Source organism: Camelus bactrianus, chromosome 22 (assembly GCF_048773025.1).
Source record: "Camelus bactrianus isolate YW-2024 breed Bactrian camel chromosome 22, ASM4877302v1, whole genome shotgun sequence".
In the NCBI taxonomy this organism is placed as follows: domain Eukaryota; kingdom Metazoa; phylum Chordata; class Mammalia; order Artiodactyla; family Camelidae; genus Camelus; species Camelus bactrianus.
This window is the reverse complement of record NC_133560.1, coordinates 20,058,648-20,076,817: the sequence shown is the minus strand read 5'-3', so window position 1 is coordinate 20,076,817 and position 18,170 is coordinate 20,058,648. Positions and strand designations below refer to the sequence as shown.

General features: G+C 55.1%; 1 protein-coding gene across 1 annotated transcript; it reads right to left on the bottom strand.

Moving 5' to 3' along the window:
- Nucleotides 1-651: 651 nt before the first annotated feature.
- Nucleotides 652-17,417, bottom strand: MEF2B (myocyte enhancer factor 2B). Its single transcript, XM_074350352.1, has 9 exons — nucleotides 17,276-17,417; nucleotides 4,682-4,764; nucleotides 3,951-4,154; nucleotides 2,813-2,947; nucleotides 2,173-2,320; nucleotides 1,867-2,000; nucleotides 1,687-1,780; nucleotides 1,407-1,518; nucleotides 652-1,103 (listed from the first exon to the last, which is right to left on the bottom strand). Exons 1-9 carry the CDS (start codon nucleotides 17,415-17,417, stop codon nucleotides 878-880), a joined length of 1,278 nt encoding a protein of 425 aa, XP_074206453.1. The 3' UTR covers nucleotides 652-877.
- Nucleotides 17,418-18,170: the final 753 nt, after the last annotated feature.

Genomic DNA, 18,170 nt, shown 5'->3' with positions numbered 1-18,170 from the left:
GGAGGTAGCTGGAGGGGAGGAACAGATGGAGCAACATTTGGCACCTGGACCCCCAAGTCTGCCCTCACACAGGACAGGCCAAAGTGGAGGGAGTTTGCATCATGTGGAAGTGGGTGGATAAATGACTGGGTCTCTCTTCCCTCCAGTGCAATGAAATTGTTAGGTCCAGAGATCAAGGGATCTGCCCATTTTAAGGATGAACAGTGTAGTGGCTGTTCCTTCACGCATACTGCTCAACTGTTTTTCCCTTGTTCACGTTTCTTAACTGCTTCTTGCTACAAGCAATTGTGACCTAGCCTGGGGCTTCCCCCGAGTCCTCCACTGGACACCTCCAGGAGTCGGAGGGTAAATAGTCCAGCTTCTTGCCCCTGTGGTGGAACCACTCTAGGTGCACACTCTCAGTGGTCCCCTAGGGCCCCCAGCGGGCTGAGCACCCACTGTCCACGGTGTCACCTGCTTGGTGTCACCTGCTCCTTGGGCTCCCTGCAGGGTTCCTCCCCTTAAGTCCCGGCCCCCACACCCCTACCAGCACTCCCAAGTCTTCTCAGGGTCAGATTCTGGAGGAGGTACCCCAAACCAAAAAAAGGCAAAATTGAGGCTCCTGGGGAAGAGATGAGAAGACCCAGGCAGGAGCGTGGCTCTGAGCCCCGACAGTTTCATCCACGGATGCCACGTGTGTTTTATTGATGGATACACACACAGGAAGGGGGAAGGAGCCCAGAATTGCGAATCTGAACCCAGCCTTCCCCTCTTACAACCACGGAGAGGGTCGCAACTGTTGGGTCTTCTCCAAGGACACAGGGAGAGAGGTTGAGACCCCACATGCCCTCGCTCCGCCTGGCCTGGGGGGCAGGATCGGTGCCACCCCCCGGGCCTACTACCGGGGCCAGCCTTCTGCAGTGGGCAGCCGGCGTAGCGGGGGGCCGGGCCGTAGGGGCTCTGCCAGCGGCCGGGCCAGGAGCAAGGGGTAGGGGAAGGTCTTTGGAAAGTCGCTGGGGCCTCCGGGCACCGGCGAGAGGCGCTCGGACTTGATGCTGACTGGGGGGGTGGGCGGGGAGGCGCCGCGGGCCGGGGGGCCTTCCTCGCCCAGGCTGCGGCCCCCACTGCAAGGAGAGAGAGAGAGAAGGGGGCCCATGAGCTCAGTGAGGAAAAGAAGGAAGTCAAGGAGGTGGCATGGCTTGGGCAAAGATTGGGCAGGAGGACCTTGGGAAAGGAGGGGGCGGCGATCCCTCTTGGGGCCTCCAAAATAGCCGCCCGTCCCCACCAGGACCAGTCGGGAGGGGCAAAGTGCAGAACCAGGAGAAGCCACCAGGGGTCAGCAGTGGCTACGGGCTTCATAAGGTTAGAGGGGCCCCACCCATGAACTCGAACTGGGGGCGGGGCTGGGAGGCAGTCCGGGCACTTACCTGGGCTGGGCGGGGGCGGCCGGGGGACCATCCCCCCTGGAGGGCTGCCAGGGGGCCAGGGTAGGGGGCTGCAGCAAGCCCGGGGGCGGAGGGGGGTCTCCAAGGCCATATTCTGAGGGATAGAAGGAGTAAATTGAGGCCCTGACCTCAGGGATCCCCTTAGTCAAGCCTGACCTACCCCACCTAGTTCTGGTGGTGGGGGGGGAGTATGGACCTCACCTCCCTTCCCAGGCAGGTGTGTGGATGCCTCCCACGGCAGGGCAGGTAGGGGGGTGCATACCTGGGGGGCCTGCAGGGAGAAAGGGGAAGCTCCCCAGTGGAGGTCCTGGGGTGGCAGTGGAGCATGGACTCTGCAGGCTACCATACAGGCCTCTCTGTGGGAAGACAGGGTGAGGGGGAAACTGAGGCACACACCCAGCTCGCCTGCCCCCACAGCTCTCCATACCTTCCCCTGACTCACCGAGGTGCTCAGTCCCCCTCGGGCCCCAGTTAGGCCACCAGGGAGGTCTGGCCTCCGCCCATCTGCTGCCAGGTACAGTGGGGGTGGTGTCTTGCTGGCGAGGTGGCTTGGTGAGAAGAGAGGGTGTGCCAGGCCTGGGGAGCAGGAGAGCCCCAAAGAGAGGGCAGGCGGCCACATCATCTAATGAAGTCTGAGGTCCAGAGTGATGCCCACAGCCAGGCAGTACCAGAGCCAATGTTCCTGCCCTGCAGAGACCCCCTGGGACCTCCACCTCCTCCTCCCCCAGGGCCTATGCCCCATGCTCACCTGGGGGCCCAGCTTTGGGTGCTGCTGGCCGGAATGGGGATGGGCGGCTCTGGGCAGGCACGGCCTCCCCAAGCCCACTGGGGTCACAGCTTGGTGGGGGCAGAGCCCCATATACCATGTCGGGGCTGGGCATAGTGGGGGCTGCTGGCTGAAGGCAGAGAGGATGGGATTGGTTGGAGGAATGTAAGGATGAGGGCATCAAGTCCAAGACAGAAAATCCCAGTGAGTTCAGGGGCCAGCCTCTACCTTCTGGAAGCTCTCACTACTGCTCCAGCTCACCTAATCCCACATGGCTTGAGGAGCCTACATCTGGCTCTGTCGTTCCTTGATAACTCAGCCCAGAATTGAGGCTTCTGACTCATCATAGGGTTCGCCCTAAAGGTGCTTCCCAGGGTGTTTGATGAATCAAATAAATAAAGAAGGAAGGACCTGTCTGCCTGTTGAACTCTTTTCCATCCTTTAAAGTCCCTGCTATAATGCCCAGCCATCCAGAAAGCCTTCCCTGCCCACCCAAGCAAAGATCTGCCCCCAAACTCTAGGCTTTCTGGCCCTAGGTCCCTCTCTCAGTCTTAGCCTCAACCACATAGGCCTAGGAGATGTGGGGAGGGCCCCATTCATGGAAGGGCAGGGAGTCACTTACATAGAGCCGGGGTCGCGGCAAGGCTGGGTCACCCCCGTCACCTGCCAGCCTCCGTAGCTTCTCTCCTGGCCCCTCAAGCCCCTCATCTGGCTCCAGCTCTGGCCCATCGAGGCCCACACCCCTCCGCTTCAGTGTCTGTGGGAAAAAGAGACATCAGGGTGACTCTTCCCCGATCCTAGCCAAGGAACCTGGCTCTACGGGAGAGGGGAGGACCCATCCCTTCCAGTTCTGTGGGCAGGCAGAGCGCGAGGAGAACAGCCTGCTCCAGCCAAATCCCACTGATGAAAAACCCCAGTGAGTTACCACCTAGTAAGTTCCAACTGTGTGTGAGAGAGGGACTGTCCTGCCCTGGGACCAGAGAGGCCCAGGTCACACAGGAGGGACGGAGATCCACCCAGCTCTGCTGGAGTTATCCAAACACTCCTCCTGAATGGGATTCGGTACCTCCACTCTGCACCCATGTGCAGCCTCACAGCCTGGTGTGCAGTCAGTGCTTAATGAATGATGGCACTCAGCACAACTTTGTAGGCTCTCCTAAGCTCCCACCCACCTGGGACCAGTGACCTGCACCCTCCTGGACCTCTGCTTCTCCTTTGCCAGTTTCTCCAAACCCTGTGCCACATTGGGCATCCCAGGTGCAGTCCTAGCCCGCTGCTCTCTTGAGCCCTGTAGCTTTAGCTTCCTGTCTGGAGTAGAGATTTCCACATTCAAATCGACAGTGATCTCACTCCTCCTGGGTAGTGGGTGTGAGGGCTGAACCAGCCAGTGCAGAGGTTCTTTCTCCTGAAGGTACAGCAGCTCAGACAAAAACATTCCTGGACCTCAGTGAGGTCTGTTTGCTTTGCGGTATCTTTTCTTCTCTGTTTCTGTACTCACCAAACGGGGAAGAGGAGCAAATGAGGTGATGTGTGCGAGGGGTGCACAGTGCAGCCCTCAATGCACAATGGTTGATTGTTTTTACTTCTGCTCTCGAGCCAGCTGCCCCTAGACAGGATCCTCCATTACCCCAAACCTGCTTTTATTGGCGGTAAAGCTGAAATGCAACACTCATCTTTCGTGCAAACCAAGAATCCCTAGGCTCTGAGCAAGCAGAGTGTGCTGGGCTTCGTGGGGCCGGGGAGGAGTGTCCCAGGGGTACCTCGAGGATGTCGGTGTTGGTGCGGCTCTCGTGGGGCTCACTGTACTCCGTGTATTTCAGGAGCACACGGTCCATGTCCGTGCTGGCGTACTGGAAGAGGCGGTTGGCGCTGTTGAAGATGATGAGGGCGATCTCACAGTCGCAGAGCACACTCAGTTCATAGGCCTTCTTCATCAGCCCGAACTTCCGCTTGGTAAATGTCACCTGGACCCAGGACCCACAGTTAGGGTGGGAGAAGAAAAGGATGTGGGTTTGTGTGGGGAGACCTGAGGGTGCCTGACTGTTCCCTGAACATACCTCACAATTCCACGCCTTTGCATGTGCTGTTCTTTCTGGCTGTTCTACTCCTTGCATCTCAACCTGGCAAACTCCCATTGATACTTCAAAACCCAGTCCAAATGTCCTCTCCTTTGGGAAGTTTTCCTTGGCCTCCAGGCAGAGCCCACACTCTCACTCTGAGCTTCCCCATTTCTGGGCCTCCCTCTGGTCCAGTGCTTTGAGTTGGGTGTGTTTGTGTTGAGTTCCATCTCCCCTGTGACTGGGGCTCCCATCAACAGGGAGAGTAGGTGAATAAATCATCATGAGAATGAGTAAATGCTACATCTCAACTCCCGATCCTGTATCAAGCCTCCTCATTACCTTGTAGTTCCCCTCAGTGAGGCCTTTGCCCAGGCCATGTCCTCTGCCAAGAATGCCCTTCCCCCAACCATTCTTCTACCCAGGAAACTCACCTGCCGGTTCCTTTGGTCCAGAATGCGGGAGATCTGGATTTTTTTCCTCCCCATTGTCCCTGGCTGGGTGGAGTGACCTTGGTCTAGAGGTTGGGGAGAAGGAGGAGAGAAGAGTGGGGAGGTGGAGAGTGGGGACAGGCACACCAGCCTACCTTCTGGCTGCCCCTGCCCAGTGCTGAGAGGGAGATGAAGGGGTCCCCACCCTTGACCAGCCCAGGATGCAGTAGATGCTCATTGAACACCTTTGGCCCAGGCCTTATAAGGAGAAGGCTGACCAAAGGGAAAAGATTGAGAGGTGCAGATGCTCTCACCTGAGGCTCTAAAGCGAGACAAGCTGGTAATTGTGGGGCCCCCTAGGGCTTCCCTATTTGTGCAGTGGTGATAACAGTGTTGTGCATTGCCAACAATGAATGCTAGAGAGGGTGTGGAGAAAAGGTAACCTTCTTACACTGCTGGTGGGAATGTAAATTGGTGCAGCCACTATGGAAAACAGTATGGAGATTCCTTTAAAAACTAAAAAATAGAGTTACTGTATGAAGTTATCGTATGATCTTACAATCCCACTCCTGGGCACATATCCAGATAAAACTCTAATTTGAAAAGATACGTGCACCCCAGTGTTCATAGCAGCACTATTTACATCAGCCAAGACATGGAAACAACCTAAATGACTATCGACAGATGACAGGATAAAGACGATGTGATATATATATATACATACATATACATACACACACACATACATATACATACACACATACATACACACACACACAATGGAATACCACTCAGCCATTAAAAATGAATTAATGCCATTTGCAACAACATGGAATGCACCTTGAGATTATCATTCTCAGTGAAGTCAGTTAGACAGAGACAGACAAATATCATGTGATATCACTTATATGTGGAATATAAAAAAAATGATACAAGTGAACTTATTTACAAAACAAAGACAGACTCACAGACGTAGATAAAAAACTTATGGTTACCAAAGGGGAAAGGGAGGGGAAGGGATAAATTAGGAGTGAGATTAGCAGATACAAACTACTATATATAAAATAGATAAACAAGGTCCAAGTGTAGAGCACAGGGAACTATATTCAATAGCTTGTAATAACCTATAATGAAAAAGAATATGAAAAAGGATATATATATATATATGGATATATATATAATATATATATATATATATGGATATATATATATATATATATATATATAACTGAATCACTTTGCTGTACACCAGAAACTAACACAACATTGTAAATCAACTATACTTCAATTTAAAAACATAGTGTTGTGCACTGCCCAATGCTCTTGGCGGGTAAAACGAGCTAACCCACATAGGGCATCCAGGTCTGCCCAGAACACAGCAGGTGCCACTTATGCGCTGCTGTTACGAACATAGACAACAGCCTAAAAGCCCTTCACAGGCCGGGCTGGAGGCTGAGCTAATGCCGGCACCCAGCGGTGCTCAGTGATCCTGAGACACTGAAAGTGAGCCTGGTCCACACACCGAACACCTTTTAACTTGTGCAATCCCACAATAGCCCTCCAATGAACAAGGCTGAGGGCTGTGGTTACCAGAAAACACACGTTAAAAATATATAAAACATATATTTAAAAAATTGCATTGAGAGTGGAAAAAAGACTCGAAGGAAATGCTCATGCTGGGAGTCACCGCTGGGTGGAAATTTACGGGTGAGTTTTTTCCCCGTTTTTAAAAATTGAGATGCCAGTCACATAATATAACATTCACCATTTTAAAGTGTGTGATTGAGTGGCGTTTAGAGCATTCACGACATTGTGCAGCCATCACCTCTGCCTAGTTCTGGAAACTTTCATCCTCCCAAAAGTAACCCCCAGACCCAGGAGCAGTCACTCCCCATCTCTCTCCTTCAGCCCCTGGCAACCATAATCTGCTTTCTGTCTCTGTGGGATTTGCCTGTTTTCGATGCTTCTTGTAAATGGAATCATATAATGTGTGGCCTTTTTGTCTTTTTTCTTTCTTTCTGATAATTGAAATTTTCTAACTTTTCTCCCTCAGTGATTATAGATTTCTTTTTTAAAAATTTGGAGGGGAGAACATAACAGAAACCCCAACCCCTGCCCCACTTTCCAGCAGGAGGAGGGGGAATGCCTTGGAAAGACCTTAGGCTTGGAGCCTTCAGACTGGGGGGCTTTGGGCCCAGGGCAACTGGGGAGAAACCCTGGACCCTCCTCATGGGGATCTCGAATCTCCCTGGCGGGGGCCCCATGGGTAAAAATGAACAGCTCAGTGAGGACAGCTTATCCCCAAGACAGGGTCCGGGCCTTTCCCCATGGCCCCCATGCAGGGCTCCTCGGAACCAAGGAATCATATTGCCGGTCCTGCAGCACCCACCTCGCCATACAGATGGCCACCTCGTGGCCCCCAGGACCTGAGACCCACCTCTGCCAACTCTACGACCACACTCCACCTCTCAGCCCTCCCCTGTCACAGGTGACTGGGATCACGCCACAGGCTTGCCCAGGGTGAAGTGGGTCTGAACTCAGGTCCCAGCCAGCCTCTGACCAGATGGACAGTCCTCAGCAAGGGAAGCCTCTCCCTTGGCCTCACTTTGCTGTTCTGTGAATGGGGTGGGCATGAAATGCCCAGTACCCAGAACAAGGCCTGGGGATGAGTTCTTGGGAAGCGTAGGGAAATGCAGGCCTGGCTGGAAGTAGCCATGCCTGCTTCCCAGACCCCAGCCCATCATTTGCAGCCCGCTATGTGACCGCAGGCACACCCTCCACCTTCTCGGGCTGGATCTCTGAGCGGTCACGATGAGGCAGCGCCCAGGCGGATGGAAGCCCCCATCTTAGCCCCACAGCTCCAGCTTGACTTGCTAAATTTAACCTCTGGGGCTAATTTTAATCCCCGGCCGGAATCAGGCTAGTTCCCACGGCTGGGATGCATTAGCCCCTCCCCGACGGGTCCCTGGGGACAGGAGGAGGGCACTGGCCCGGAGGTCTCCATGCCAAGATGACTCCGGAAATGCCCCCTACGCCTGGGGTCCCATGGGAACATGGGACTAGGACATGAGTCTCTGGGCCTGGAAGATCCAACCCTTGCCCCTTCTCCATCTGTCCCCATATCAGAAAAGGACATCCTGGCCAGGGCAGGGTTCACATAATGGGGGAGCACCAAGAGCTAGAAGGTCAGAGGAGGGTCTCTCTGAACTGAGACCCAAGAGTCAAGACAGGAAGTAAGTTCCAGGCAGAAGGAACGGCAGGTACAAAGGCCCTGAGGAGGGAGGGGACTCATCAACAAGGCTGGAGTGAGGAGGATGGGGAGAGGATGCTGATGCAGGGACAATCTGGGTCCTCTGAGCTGCTGGGAGAGCTGTGGGTTTTGGTCTAAGAGCAATGGAGAGCCATGAAGGGTGGGGTTTGGGTAAGAAGGGATGGGGTTTGATTCATCATTGTAAAACTTGGCCATGGCCATGGCTGCCACGGGGAGCAAGACTGCTGGAGGCAGGGATAGAGATAACAGGAGACTGGAGGGAGGCCAAGGCTGTGTCCGTCTGGGCAGAGTTGGGGGTGAGGCCCCTCTGTACTTGGCCTGCACCATGCACTTTAAGTCACTGTTCTCCAGGGCTCCTTGGGTCCTCCAGCAGCTACCAGAGCCTCTGCCACCCCTGGAGCCAGGCCTGAAAGGCGCAGATGGGCTCATGCAGGGGTTTGACTCTTCTGACCCTTGGTGACCTTGGAATTCCCAATCCTCACCCAGGAACCAAAGTCATTCCCAGCTCTGGCCTTTGAGGGATTTACCCACCACACGGTTCTGATCATGCCCCTCCTGTTCACAACTCTTCATGGCTCCTCACTGTCCTCAGGAAAAAGGAAGTCTCAGCCCCCAACCTGGCATTCGGGGTCGTGCCCCAATCAGCCCTTGCCTACCTTTCTTTACCTTTAACAAAATGTCTCTGCCTAAAAAGTCCCTTTGCCTCTTCTGTACCTGGCCAACTCCTATTCACACTTCAAAGCCCAGCTCAAAAAATCAATTCTTCCAGGAAGCCTCCTCTGCCCTCACTCTGGACTCCCACAGCCCCTGTCCTGCCCTTCCAGCTCTGACCCTGCGGGCCTGGGGGTGCTGTATATCCAGCTCTCCCTCTCCCCCAGACTGGAAGTCCCTCAGGACCAGACACAGGGGTGACAGGGAAGACCTGGTAAATGGAGCAGGTCAAGAGGGACACGTCTGAACTCCCCCCAGCTTCCCTCAACAACTTCCTCTCAGACTCCCCCAGCTGACTCCTTACCCAGAAATACACGCGCATGCAAATCCAGCCACGCAGCGTTGCCCTGCCTCAGGCCCAGGTGTAAAGGGTCAGCCAAGGAATGCGGAGGCGGAAGGCCCAGGGTGTGCATATATATTTGTACTCACATGCAAATCCCCACCCTGAGCCGCAGACAGACCTGGCGGCCCGTTCTCCAGATGTTGGCGTGATCGGAACTGCTGGGGGGAGGTGGCAGTGTGTGCTAAATGTGCAGGGCACGAGGGAGAGGCTGGGGTTGGGGGAGGCTGAGGTTGGGGGAGGCTTCTTCTGTGCACATATTTCCCCTACCCCCACCAATGTCCAGGTAGAAAGCAGAGAGCTTGTGGCATTGGCTCAGCAGAGAGGCAGAGAGATGGACCCAATGATCTGGGAACAGAGCAGGGAAGAACAGTCAGGAGAAATCCAAGAGGGCATCTCCAAAGAGGAAGCACATAGTTGGGCCTCAGTGGAAAGACTTGACAGGGGTCTGAGCAGATGGGGCCAAGAGTCCAGTATCTCCTCACCCCTTTCTTTGCACCTCCTACTTAGCATTTATCAAGCATCAACCACGTACCAAACATTGCGAGAAACTCACCTGAAAAGACATAGAAAGCTTAAATAGACCAATGACCATAGAAAATTAGAAAAGTGATTCGAGACCTACTATTAAAAGGGCAACATTCTTTGAATGGCCTCAGACCTTTGAAAACAATGGGAACTGCCTAAGTCATGATCTCTGAAGAGGTGACATTTGAACCGAGACTTGAAGCACAAGAGGGACATAGCCAAGCAAAGGAAGAGTCAGTCTGAGGACTATCTGAGGAAAGAGTGTTCCTGGCAGGGGGAATTGCATGGGTAAAGGCCCAGAGTGATCATCAGTTTGGCATCTTGAAAAAAGCAAAGATGTCTGTGTGGCTGGATAGCGTGAGCAAGGGGGAGACGGAAGGGGGATGGTGGTGGAGACAGTTGTGGGGTTTGGACCATGTAGGTCGTCGTGGGCCACAGTGAAGAGTGTGGGCTTTTTCTGAGGGCAAGAGGGATCCATGGAGAGTTTGGGGGCAGGGGAGGGTCAGAATGGGATTTAACAGTTTGCAAATCCCCTTGTACTTTCACGCATTGCTGGTGGGAGGGGAAACAGGTAGAGCCCCTCTGGAAAACTCTCCAGCATCTACTAAAGCGGAACACACATCTGCCCTCTGACCCAGCAACCCTCCCCTCAGTATTCACCTAAATGGGTCCATGTTTTACCAAAGGACACAGACAAGAATGTTCTCAGCAGCTTCGTTTGTCATAGCCCTGAACTGGAAATGACCCAAATGCTCTCCATTCAAGAATTGGTAAATACTTTCTGGTAGGTTCCATGGCAGACGGACTATATACAGCACAGGAAAAGGATGCATTCCAGCTCCACGCAACTACACAGGTGAATCTCCCAGACCTTGTGCCGATTCAACATTGGGCTTCATAAAGGGGACACAACATGTGATTCCATCTGTGTGAAGTTCCAGAACAGACAAAGCTCACGTACAGTGACTATCAGCACAGTGGCCCCGACAAGCAGACACTATAACAGCACAGCGGGAGTCTCAGGGCTGGGGTGTTCCGGTCCCTGATCCAGGGCCTGGGTACACAAGTGTATTTAGCTTGTGCAAACTTTTTAGCACTACTCCAATCATCTTTGCATTTTTCTCTGAGATTTATCTCAACCAAAAGATTTTTTTTAAAAACTCCCCTCTGCTCCTGGCTGCCGTGAGGAGCAGCGCCTGTCTGGGCAGGAGTGAGGTGACAGGGAGAGGCTGGGGCAGGTGTCCTGGTGGGAGATGTGGGGCCTGAACTGGGATGGGGGCCGCAGGCAGGCTGAAACAGATGGACTGTTTGGTGACGAAGGGGACAGGACATGCTAGTGGCATATGCCTGGGGTTTGGAAGGTGCTTGGGGTTTTAGACCTGAGCACTGTTCAGGGGAAAAGTGGGGGGATGAAGGAAGATTTCTTGAATGCCTGGAGCATTGTAAACTCTCTTAGGTGATACCTGTGGTCAGTAAATTCATCAACAAACACCCGTGGGGTTCTTCAGGCCATGACTGTCTCCTCTCTCTAAGATGCCTTTCTTGGAATTGGAGGTGGGGGGCTGGAAGGAATCCCACCCTCTCCTTGACCCTTCACTGCTGGACTCTCTCCATGGAAGGACTCCACTTTCTTGCCTGTAAATGGAAGTGAGAATTCTCCCACCAGCTGGGGAGGAGGGGGCAGTGGAGGGGGTTCTATGGACCTTGTCTTCTGGCCTCCCATTAGCCAGAAGGAAGAGGGGCCTTGGAACTGGGGATGCTGAGTCAACATGCCATGTTGCAAGACCCCGGTGACAGTCACTGCGACATGCTGGACGACAGCAAACCCCCATTTCCTCCTCTATAAAATGGGTCACAGCATCCTGATCTCAAAGGTTTTGCCATGAGGCTGTGAGAGAAAAGACCAGGAACAGTCAAGTTCCTCTTCTAGGCTCCCAGTGGGGCTTTAATGGAGGGCCAAGTGGCAGAGTCACGCTGCCAGACCCTTGAGCCCAGAGGCCTCAGCTTGGTGGGGGACCCAGGCCGGGAAAGGAGAGGGGGAAAGGAGAAGTGAGAGGCAGGTGGGTGGTGGGGGGGAGGTGAGGGCCTGCGGGACGCGGCGAAGCGGGGAGGGGGCGCTGCTCCTGGGCGCTGCAGCAAATCAGGCCTGAGGCCCCGCCTCACGCAACCCAGGCGGTGGTTTCATCACCTGCTCCCCAAGTACCTCATTACAGGCGACAGGAAGAGCCCCTTGGAAAGTCGGGACCCCCCCTCCCCTCTCTTGAGGGCTCAAGCAGCTCCGACCCCAGCTGCTGGCGACCCTCCCCCACCCCAGCCGGGGCCCCTGAGCCGCCTCTTCCCCTGGGGGCCTAGGGAGATGGTGGCCCAGGTGGGGGGGCATTGTAGGTGACCTAGGGGCTGGCTCAGCCCACAGCAGCCCCTCACCTGCCCTAGGGAGAGGGCGGGCTCTGGCAGTGACTCCTGTGTGGCCAAATTTCTCCAGGCCTCAGTTTCTTACCCCAGAATATGAGGAGTGGGGGGCACATCCCTGAGCTGGGGAGTGCTCTACAGTAGGTGCTCTGGAAGTGGCATATCTCTCCTTCCCTATGCGGGTGGCTTTTGTAATCACTGGGCCCTGACCTGTCCCAGAAGGTCTTGGGATCACTTCTCCCCAGCCCTGAGTGCCCAGCTCAGAGGGCCCCCTGCAGATCCAGGAAGGGTGCTGGGGCAGGGGGGCCAGGGAGAAGCCCTTTCCTCATATGTACAGTTGGGGGTGAGTTTGGGAGATTCTGCTCACAGGGAGATCCTCAAACACATGCATCACCCCAAACACACATGGATCCCTGCATACATGAGTCCCCAAAACACATGTAGTGCATGATACATGTAGACCCCTCCCAGACTCACACGGCTCTCCAAACACACATATCCCAAAACACACTCAGGTCCCCCTGCACACGCGGATGCCCAATTACCTGCAGACCCCCCGAGACACACACAGAGCCCCCAACACGCCAATCCCCCAAATGCCCACAGACCTCCCAACACATGCAGATGCCCCCAAACAGACCAGCTCCCCCACAACATGCAAACCCCCTAGACACAAGCAGATCTCCCCAAATCTGTGCTGGTCCTCCCATTACATGCAGGCCCCCAGACACAGGTAGGGCCTCCCTCCCCTGCAGTGGTTTTGCCCATCCTCTGGCTTCCTGAGGCAGGATGGGAGCACCCCCTGGGGGAGAGATGTGGGCTGGGGGGTGGGGGTCCTGAGGGTGAGGTGCCAGGGTGATGATCTCAGGGACCCCCATATATGGACCGTGCATGGGGACCACAGGCTACGTTGGTACAGGTGGCAGGGGATCATGGGGATCTGTGGGGTATTTCTGGAGACCGTGGGGGTCTGCGGGTGGGGTGTGTTACCCTCATGTGGCTCTGAATCCTAAAAACCCAGAATGTTCCAGCTGGAGAAGGTCCTTTGGGGGTCCCTTTGTGCATAGGTCTCTCTGGCATCCATGGGGAAACTGAGGCCCAGTGGGGGACCTTCAGACCTTCCTCCACAGACCCCTCCTTGGAGGGACCTGCCATGTGTGGCCATGTGCTGAGAGGTACGTGGGCCTGGCTGTGACTGTGGGTCTGGCTAGACCAGTATTCATATCCTGGCTCCACTCTACACTCAGTGCCTGACACGTTCCGAGTCTCAGTCTCCCTACTTGTACCATGGCCCCCTGGGGCTCCTCAGGCATCCATTCACCCGCCCCTCCTCTTTAGGGAGGCTTCATCTACTGGCAAATTTCCAGCTCACCTTCTGCCCCTTTCCAGACACCTGAAACACCCCCCAGACAGACCTGCCGCTTTCCCATCGCCAGGCCTTTGCCTGTGCTGCGCCCTCTCCCTGAAACACCCTTCTCAGACTCACCCAGGTCTGAGAAGCTGCTACACATCCTTCGAGGCTGGGCAAAAATCTCTCTCCCCAGAGGTGCGTATTTCCCCAGATCAGACTTCTCTCTCCCTGTGGCACTTAGTTCTACCAGATATTTTCTGTGCTTCTATGCTACTTTCTTTGATGATCATGTCGCCCTACTAGGATGTCGGCTCTATGAGGCCAGGGATGGAGGCTTCCCTACACCCGGCACACAGTAGGCTGGCAACCACCTTTCCTTGAATGAATGAGCAAACAACTGCTTAACAAACGGAAGAAACATTGGCAACTGGTTTAGTTTTCCTTTTAACACTTCATGGCTCACAAAACAAATATGAGGCCCTGTCTGGTCACCAGTTTGAGACCCCTGCTCTCAACAGTCAAAAGCACACCAGCCAACTGGATGGTGCTCACACTTCTCTCAGGCCAAGGGGCTGACCCTGTGAAGGTTCCAGCGCCCATCTCAGAAGGAAACTGTCATAAGGACATGCAGTACCCGGCTGCCCTCCCTGTCCACTGCCAACAGAGGCTCACCGCCCCATCCCACCTCCCATACGGCCTGGGACCCCTACCCCTGGGGCTGGGGGAGACTCCCCAATCTGCCATCTCACACAGATCAGAGCCCTGGGCCACCCAAGACCCTCAGTGATGTCCCCTAAGCTGCAGTGGCAGCTGCAGGAACAGCCCAAAGTTTATCTCTCTTTGTTCCAGAGAAAGATCTCCCTGTAGGGCCCCAGAAATTCATCCCCAGAGGTCCAGGCCTCCCTGCTTGGGAAATTAGCACATCTGTCAGCACTGGGCAGAAGGGACTCGGCCCATAGCCCAGCAGACCCAAGACATGGCCAGTGGGGAACCTAAGATGGGGCCTTTGGGGCATCCCTGGTCCCCACTTTCTTCTCCCAGAAATGTCTGGGAGCTTAGCAAGGTGCCAGGGATACAAGGACAGGGAGTGGAGAGATCCAGCCTGGACTTCCCCATTGCCCAGTCTGGTTGGGGAGACAGACACATAACTGTGTCAGGGACAGAGGCCTCTGATGAAGAAATTCAATAGGGGGAGGCAGTGGGGAGGGGTGGCAGGGAGGGAGCTGCTTTGGACAAAGAGGCCAGAAGGGGCTTTCTGAAAAGGGAACCTCAAGGATGAAAGGAGACCAGCCACAAAGGGATGTGGGTGAGAGATTGCCTGGTGGAAGGTATGGCAGATGCAAAGTCTCTGAGGTGGAAACATGCTCAGTGGGTTCCAGGTATGGGGGTGGCTGGTATGGCTGGGTATGGATGGGTGAGCAGGGGGCATCTGGAGACAGAAGAGGGCAGGGAGGCCACAAGGGGCCTAAGAGATCAGGTAAGAGAGTGGGCTATAGAGCAGTGGGGAGCCATGGAGGGTGTATGAGCAGGGGAGGGAGGGCTGTGGCATGATTCAGGGTTTTCAGAAGACCCTGTGGCTGCTGTGGGGAGAAGTCCTATGGGAGCAGGAGGCCAGGACGGCATCCAGCGGGAGATGGCAGAGTCTTTGGTTGTGGAAACTGAATAGAGGCAGACCTGTGCCCACAGCAGTGACTCGTTATGACAACCTGCTTGGATTGTTCCCTTCCAAGGACTCTACTTCAACCTCCAGTGAACGTGAACCTGGAGGAGATCAGGACAGAGAAGCTGAAAGGCCTGAGACTGCTTGGCCCCATGGGGAGCGGGCGGTGAGGGTGGGCCTGGATGGGGCTCAGAGGCACGTCCACTCGATCATAGTTCAGATGGCACATCTTGTTGTTGAGTGCCTACTGTCTGCCCGGGCCCACGCTCCACCTCATTTACACACAGGACCAGCCTGACTCAGATAGCCCAGTGAAGCGGAGACAGCTGACCCGGTTCTACTACACAGGAGGAAGCGGGCTTCTCCCCAGAGCCACTCGGCAGGACCCCAGATCCTCACTCAAGCGTGGGCGTGTACCCCAGGGTTGTCCGGCTGCACCCCTAACTCACCCTCCCCGCTGCCCAGTCTAGAAAGTAGGCCTGGGCATCAATGGGGTCCAAGACACTCATTCTTGGGTCACCTGGGGGCAACAGGCAGCCTCACAAGCCCCTAAGATGCAGGCCTAGGGAAGCCCTTGTGGGGGCTGAGAAATGGGACCCAACCTCTGTGTACACCCCATGCGGATTCATGGGCCAGGGCTGGGGTGACCTCTCTGACCCCAAATGGGATCCCAGGCATATGATAAATCCTCTCCGACAAATGACATCTGTCTCCATGTGCATATGTGCCTCGAATCTTCCGGAAGGTCAGACCCCCAACATGTCTACACTCATTGCATCTAAGTTGAGGTGACAAATTATTTTCATTCCCTTTCTCCTCTAATTTGCATTCTCCAGACGTCTTCCTGGTTGGGTAATGATTTAATGAAATAAATCATTAGTTGGAGATGGGAAGTAAGATTGGGCTCTACTTGCTTTCAGGTCACAGGAGCAGCCAGAGAGCTCAGAAAGGGGCAGCGATCTGTCTGAGGGGAGAGAGGAAGTTGGGGCTCCTCATTCCTAGCTTTTGTTCTCTTAGGAACTGAGGGGCAGCCGTGTCTCCACCTGGCCTCAGTTTTCCCTCCTGCCAAGTGGCAGCTTCAGACCAGATAACCAGTTTCCAGCTCTTGCAGGTGAGACCCCAGGACCCTAAATGTCCCCAAATTCCATTCCCTGGAGGCCAAGATTCACTCCTTGACTCAGACTGGTGGTGGAAGGCAGGTATGGGGACAGGAGGGAGCGAGGCTGACTTCTCCCAAAGCCCCTTTGACCTTTGGAATCAAACCCCACACATTTGTCCTTTCAAGTCTAAATACCTTTTTGAACCCCATTTTCTTCACCCCAAGAGCCTGAGAGTTCTCATCCCTGGATGCCAAATCCAGAGGTCCTGACCATCCCCAGTGAGGATTCTCAGCAAAGCCAGGCATGAGGCCTCAGCTATTCCTGACTTCCTGGGTATGAAGCTTGGGGACAGGGAATAGCCAGGGACCCCAGTTGGTGACATCTGCTGCCCTGGACTCTGAGAGGCAGAGGGTGGAGACCATGACCATGAAAGTTACGCAGCCACCAGCTTGTTATGTGCTGACACTCAGAGGGCTATGACTATTGTTCCCATACCCATGTCCCAGATGGGGACACTGAGTCATGGGGAGGGGGTGGCCCAGGCAGCTGTGGTCTCCCACTCAGGGCTCCGTGCCCACTGCCCTGCCCCCAGCTACACAGGTACCCTGAGTGCCCAGCTGAGGCCCCACATTTGCTGTATGAAGTGCAGGCCCCATGGGTGGGTGAAGGTCATGGTGGTCACAGGCACATGTGGATGTCATGCCACATGCAGGCCTGGGGCCTTGACACACGAGGGCATACCCACAGCAGGAAGGCATGCGGTTGTGCACAGGGGCCTCTAGGATGTGCAAAGGAGTGTGCCCCAGGAAATGGGGACACTGGAGCTTACTGACATGCAGCTCACAGACGCATACCAGGGGCTCATGGCAACACAACTTTATACACACAACTCCCGAACTGACATGAAAACCCTCAGACACATTCCCCTTGGACACACAAGCCCTCAGACATGATACATTCTCCTTCAGACATAACTCCTGGACATGAAACTCCTTGGACACTCATCCTTTGGTACACACAACCTCTCAGAAACACATCCCTTGGACACACACCCTTTGGACACACAACCCCTGGGACACACAGCCTCTCAAATTCCCAATTCTAGGACGCACACTACTTAGACAACTCTCCGATGCATAGCAAGACATCCGGACCTTCAAACTCAACCCAGCCCACAGAAGCTATTCAAAGGACACGGCACAGGCCTCGGCCCGACGCGACACGCACCTGCTCCACCTGGACCCTCGGACGCTCGCGCACCGACCCGGCGGCAGCGGCACAGAGCTCCGAGCACCCCGGCGGCCACAGGTGCCTTCAGAGTGGGAGGCCCCGCCCCCAGGAGCTGATTGGCCGGGGCGGTGGTTTGCATGGAGGGCGTGTCTACAGGCGGTGATGGGCGGGAACTTGGGCGTGGCCCGGCATCGCGAGTTCTGGGGCCCGGTACATAGACGCGGGAAGACGCAGAGGTTAGGGGAGGAGAGTACAGTGAGGGAAGAGGACCCGGGAGAGGGCTGGATCAGACGTGCCAGGCTTCCTACCCTGTCACTGGTCACTCCTGACCTTACTGCTGACCCTGACCCTAATTCGGACCCTGACTCTAACCACTGCTAGCTCCTGGACTTACTCCAACCTGACTTACTCCAACCTGAATGAACTATATCTCCGACCCCGGACCCTGAGGCCCCAGGGACCGAGGGCTTCTCGAAGCCATCCCTAACTCTTGCTCTTTCAAATAGAAGGACTGCAGAAAGGGGCTCTGGGGTCGCTGTGTGGACTATTCCAGCTGTGCCTCCTGCAGCTGGGCCAGAGGGGTCAGGGAGGGCTGCCCCCAAACAGGGGGCATTTGTACTGGGCCTTGAAGCATGAGTAGGAGTTTGCTACTGGTTGAAGGGTTTTCTAAGAGGGAACAGGACTTGCAAAGATGCAGAGAAAGACTGCAGAATAGTCTTTGGTGGAGGAGGATGAGGGAGATGAAGCCAGAGTAGTGAGTGGAAGCAGACTGAGCTGGGCATCCACGGAGAGGCTTGGAGATGAAGCCACGAGGTGGGATGGGGAAGTCCATTTGGGGCAGATGAAAAGGGGAGAGCAGGTGGGTTGCAGTGGCTGCCTGATGTCCACCTTC

Excerpts from the sequence above, each read along its gene's own strand:
- MEF2B (XM_074350352.1), bottom strand. The coding sequence starts at position 17,417 with ATGCAAACCACCGCCCCGGCCAATCAGCTCCTGGGGGCGGGGCCTCCC. Across the intron at positions 4,765-17,275 it reads CGAGGGTCCAGGTGGAGCAG|ACCAAGGTCACTCCACCCAG; the intron begins GTGCGTGTCGCG and ends CCCAACCTCTAG. Across the intron at positions 1,104-1,406 it reads GCCGCCCCCGCCCAGCCCAG|TGGGGGCCGCAGCCTGGGCG; the intron begins GTAAGTGCCCGG and ends CTCTCCTTGCAG.